The 5,219-nt window shown below is 47.5% G+C and overlaps 1 protein-coding gene across 1 annotated transcript; it reads left to right on the top strand.

Annotated features, from left to right (window-relative positions):
• The first annotated feature begins 3,118 nt into the window (after nucleotides 1-3,118).
• LOC117949732 (E3 ubiquitin-protein ligase TRIM39-like) lies at nucleotides 3,119-4,854 on the top strand. The gene has a single exon (XM_034880260.1). The coding sequence runs from the start codon at nucleotides 3,119-3,121 to the stop codon at nucleotides 4,574-4,576; it is 1,458 nt and encodes a 485-aa protein (XP_034736151.1). The 3' UTR covers nucleotides 4,577-4,854.
• Nucleotides 4,855-5,219: the final 365 nt, after the last annotated feature.

Below are 5,219 nucleotides of genomic sequence, written 5' to 3'. Positions count from 1 at the left end.
GAAGTCTCTTTATATAGACCTTAGTGGTCCCTAATACTGGATCTGAAGTCTCTTTATATAGACCTTAGTGGTCCCCCTCTCTGTCCTGTTGCTGTCCACTTCCATTGTAGAAGAAAGAAGAGGAAACTAAAGTGAATCTTGTGTCCAATCTATGTCCAGGTATTTTCCAGAGAGGCACCTCCTTCACCAAGAGGAGGAATGTCACATTTCCTGTTCTGCAGGGGAGAGTTACTGCAGTCAAGACAACTCTCTCCATAACTCTCACCAGAATCTTTCAACTGAATGCCGCAGATTTTTCTCAACAACCGCCGAATCTCCGCCTAACACTGGTGAGTACACTGGGACAGAATATTTACTCAAAGTTATAAAAAAAACTAGAATCCAGCACAAAGAAAAGTTAAAGCAGTTGCCAAATCAGCTGATTTAGCCTATCAGCAACACCAAACTCCTATCTACTAAATACTAAACTGTATTTCTCGGTATCAAACTCAGGTGATGCGTTTGATGTGCCTGCGGAGAAAAGGCAACAGCTGACACATTTCCCCAATATATATTCTGACCCTAATTTAACATTTTTCAAATCGACACATGAAAAGAAATAGAGCTCAGAAATGAGATTGCTTATTAACTTTAGTTTTACAGTTATGGTTGGAATTATATCTAATGTTTGAGTTAGAAAAGCCGAAATTAGGAATTATTTAGACTAAAATTAAAGTAATGGATGTTGATGGATCCTCTCCGGGAACCATCACCTTATCCTGGTGGAGAGGTTTGTGTGTCCCTATGAACCTGAGGGCTGTGTAGTCTGGAGCTCTGTTCTCCTGGTAGGGTCTCCCATGGCAAAGTGGTCTCAGTTGAGGGGCCAGAAAACGAATTAGTAAGCGAGGCAATGACCCTGCCCGGAGAAGGCCTGGGGCCCCTGTATGGTCCAGGCTCCAGACAACGGACTGGTCAGCAAGCGCCTGGTGGCCGGATTTGCCACGGAGCCCGGTCGGGCACAGCCCAAGAAGCCATGTGGCACTTCTCCCTCCAGCCCATGGGCCCACCACCTGTGGGAGAGGAACTGTTGGGGTCAGGTGAGCCGTCACATGGGTGGCAGCGAAGGTCAGGATCTTAGACGGACAAGACCCGGGGAGCGAGGCTCTGGGGACGTGGAACGTCACATCTCTGTGGGGGAAGGAGCCGGAATTTGTTCGGGAGGTGGAGCGCTACCAGTTAGATCTGGTGGGGCTTACCTCTACGCACAGTCTCGGTTCTGGAACCGTACTCCTGGATAGGGGTTGGACTCTGTCCTACTCTGGAGTTGCCCCGGGTGTGAGGCACTGGGCGGGTGTGGGGATACTCACAAAGCCCCAGTTGAGCGCCGCTGCCCTGGAGTTTTCCCCGGTGTACGAGAGGGTTGCCTCCAAACGCCTGCGGGGGATGGGGGGGGGGGGGGAACATGTTCGAACATAGGGATGCTCATAAGTGTACGTGGTACCAGAGCATCCTAGGCCAAAGATCAATAATCAATTTTATAATCGTTTCATCTGATCTGAGGCCGTATGTTTTGGACACTCGGGTGAAAAGAGGGAAGAAGGAGTCTTTCAGGGATATTTTATCCAGGCAGTTGCAAGCAGCGGGTGTGGGAGAAATTCGGAGAAGACATGAAGAAGGACTTTCGGTCGGCACCGAGGTGCTTCTGGAAAACCGTTCGCCACCTCAAGAGGGGGAAGCAGGGAATAATCCAAGCTGTGTACAGTAAGGATGGGACGTTGTTGACCTCAACTGGGGAGGTAATAGAGCGGTGGAAGGAGCACTTTGAGGAACTCCTAAATTCAGCTGACAAATCCTCTGTTGTGGAGGCAGAGCTGGAGTATCATGGGGGATTGTTGTCAATTTCCCTGGTGGAAGTCACTCAGGGGGTAAACAACTCCAAAATGGCAAAGCCCCAGGGATTGATGAGATCCGTCCAGAAATGCTGAAAGCTCTGGGTGTGGAGGGGATGTCTTGGTTGCACGCCTCTTTAACATGGAAGTCTGGGACAGTGCCTTTGGAGTGGCAGACCGGGGTGGTGCTTCCCCTCTTCAAAAAGGCACTCTCGCAAGGATTCTGGAGGGAACCTCGGATTATTCCCAACCAGTCTACATATGTTTTGTGGATCTGGAGAAGGCGTATGACCTGGTCCCTTGGGAGATACTGTGGGAGGTGCTGCGGGAGTCTGGGGTAAGGGGGTCCCTTCTGAGGGCCATACAATCTCTGTATGACCAAAGCGAGAGCTGTGTCCGGGTTCTGTGCAGTAAGTCAGACTCATTCCAGGTGAGGGTTGGCCTCTGCCAGGGCTGCGCTTAGTCACCAATCCTGTTTGGGACATTTATGAACAGGATATCGAGGCATAGTCGTGGGCCCACCACCTGTGGGAGAGGAACCTCACCTATGGTCATGAACGTGATCCAGGGTACAAGCGGACGAATTGGGTTTCCTCAGAAAGGTGGCTGGCATCTCCCTTAGAGATAGGGTGAGGAACTCATTCCTCCGAGAGGAGCTCGGAGTGGAGCCGCTGCTCCTTCATGTCGTAAGGAGCCAGTTGAGATGGCATCTGGTAAGGATTCCTCCTGGGGGCCTCCCTAAGGAGGTGGTCCAGGTACGTCCAGCTGGGAGGAGGTCTCGGGGAAGACCCAGGGCTAGGTAGAGGGATGTCCAGCGGGGAAGAGGCCTCGGGGAAGACCCAGGATCCCTCAGTCGGAGCTGGTTAATGTGACTCGGGAAAGGGAAGTTTGGGGTTCCCTGCTGTAGCTGCTGCCCACGCGACCCGATACCAGATAAGCAGGTGAAGATGGATGGATGTTGATGGATTATCACAGACTGGAATATGTCTTATACTTTTACTCAATACTATTTCATTACCACTTCAATTTTTCAAATGTTATAAAATTGAATAAGACGCCCCAAAATTAATGAAAGTAGAGATTTGTACTTGGCAAAGAGCATTGGGTGGAATCAATCATGTTATTTTGGGGAATTAAAAAGAACACTGACATAGGAAAATGGGTCAATTTGACCCAAAGACAACAAGAGGATTAAAAAGATATGTAATAACAGTTTTGTCTCTTACACTTTTCATCCTCAGAGTGTCGATATGTCTGCTGCCGGCAATCCGCAGTCAGAAGATCAGTTCCTGTGCTCCATCTGTCTGGATGTGTTCACTGATCCAGTCACCACACCATGTGGACACAACTTCTGTAAAACCTGCATCAATAAACACTGGGACACTGATGTTCCCTATCAGTGTCCCAACTGTAAAGAGGTTTTCAATGTGAAACCTGAGCTAAAGATCAATACTTTGATCTCAGAGATGGCTGCTCAGTTCAGACAGTCAACTCAACAGAAACCAAAAGAAGTTCCCCATGACGTCTACTCAGGATCCAAAAGAAAGACCTGGATGTTCTTCCTGCTGTGTCTGTTGTGTGTCTTTATAGCCTGGAAGGTTTCACACCAAAAGAAACATGTCGTTGGTCCTCAGAAGGAAGAATATGAAGCAAAGAAAGCAGAACTGTGGAAGACAGAGGCTGAAATCCAGCAGATGATCCAGAAGAGACGGCTGAAGATTCAGGAGATGAAACACTCAGTGGAGCTCAGTGATGAAGATGCTGACAGAGAGATAGCAGAAGGTGTTCAGGTCTTCAGCGCTCTGAAGGAGTCTGTTGAGAGAAACCAAGCCGAGCTCATCGAGACGATCCAAGAGAAGCAGAGAAGGACAAAGCAACCAGCTGAAGGCTTCATCACAGAGCTGGAACAGGAAATCTCTGAGCTGCAGAAGAGAAGCACTGAGGTGGAGCAGGTCCTACAGTCTGAAGACCACCTCCACCTCCTCCAGAGCTTCACCTCCCTAAATACTGTTCCACCCACCAAGGACTGGACAGAAGTCAACGTCCGTCCACCTTCATATGAGGGGACTGTGGTGAGAGCTGTGAATCAGCTGGAGGAGACGCTCAGTGAAAAGATGAAGAAGCTGCTCTCTGAGTCTCAGCTGAAGAGGGTCCAGCAGCATGAAGTGGATGTGACTCTTGATCCTAATACAGCACATCCTGAACTCATCCTGTCTGAAGATGGAAAACAAGTTAATCATGGTGATGTGAGGAAGAATCTCCCAAACAATCCAGAGAGATTTGATTTTTGTTTTAATGTCTTAGCAAAGCAGAGTTTCTCTTCAGGAAGATTTTATTTCGAGATTCAGGTTAAAGGGAAGACTTCGTGGTATTTAGGAGTGGCCAGAGAGTCGGTCAACAGGAAGGGACAAATTGCACTGAGCCCTCAGGATGGTTACTGGGTGATAAGGTTGTGGAACGAAAATCATTACCAAACTCTTGCAAACCCTTCTGTCTTTCTGACTCTGAAGTCTCGGCCTCAGAAGGTGGGGGTGTTTGTGGATTATGACAAGGGACTGGTCTCCTTTTATGACGTTAATGCTGCAGCACTTATCTACTCCTTTACTGGCTGCTCCTTCACTGAGAAACTCCTCCCATTCTTCAATCCCGATCTTAATGACGGTGGTAAAAACTCTGCCCCTCTGACCATCTCTCCTGTCGGTCACTGAGGAGAACAACCATTTGATTTTCTAGATTCACTTTCATTTCATGTAATGAATGTTACTGGTGATGTTTTATGTGCTCAGGCTTTTTACTCAGGGGGAGTGTGCAATATATTGGTATCATCAGAGTAATATTATTGGTGTGTATGTTCTGACTGCATGGATCTAATGAATGTTAACTGTAGTTTGTGTGTACATGTATCCTGATATGCGGTGTGTAAACAAGCTGTGTATTGTCACCTGTGTTCTTTCGAATGCCAAATACAAATTTCTCCATAGAGAGACACAATGATAACAATCTGATAAGAGAATATAAGCCTATTGTTTTTTTTCTGCCAATAGTTTTTCCTACTTGCTTGCTTACTACAAAACACTCATCACTCACCCCCATCTCGTAAAATACGGACACTTGGTCGTCTTCTTTAGAGTCATGTAATATGCTTGGTTGTCTCCTTTAGCGTCATATAACACGCTTTGCGTCTCCTTTAGCATCATATTACACGCTTGGTTGTCTCCTTTAGCATCATATAACACGCTTGGTTGTCTTCTTTAGCGTCTCATACCACGCTAGGTTGTCCCCTTTAGCATCATATAACATGCTTGGTCGTCTCCTTTAGCGTCATGTAACACCCTTGGTTGTCTCCTTTAG

Source organism: Etheostoma cragini, chromosome 8 (assembly GCF_013103735.1).
Source record: "Etheostoma cragini isolate CJK2018 chromosome 8, CSU_Ecrag_1.0, whole genome shotgun sequence".
In the NCBI taxonomy this organism is placed as follows: domain Eukaryota; kingdom Metazoa; phylum Chordata; class Actinopteri; order Perciformes; family Percidae; genus Etheostoma; species Etheostoma cragini.
This window is presented reverse-complemented; position numbering and strand designations above follow the sequence as displayed.

Excerpts from the sequence above, each read along its gene's own strand:
- LOC117949732 (XM_034880260.1), top strand. The coding sequence starts at position 3,119 with ATGTCTGCTGCCGGCAATCCGCAGTCAGAAGATCAGTTCCTGTGCTCC.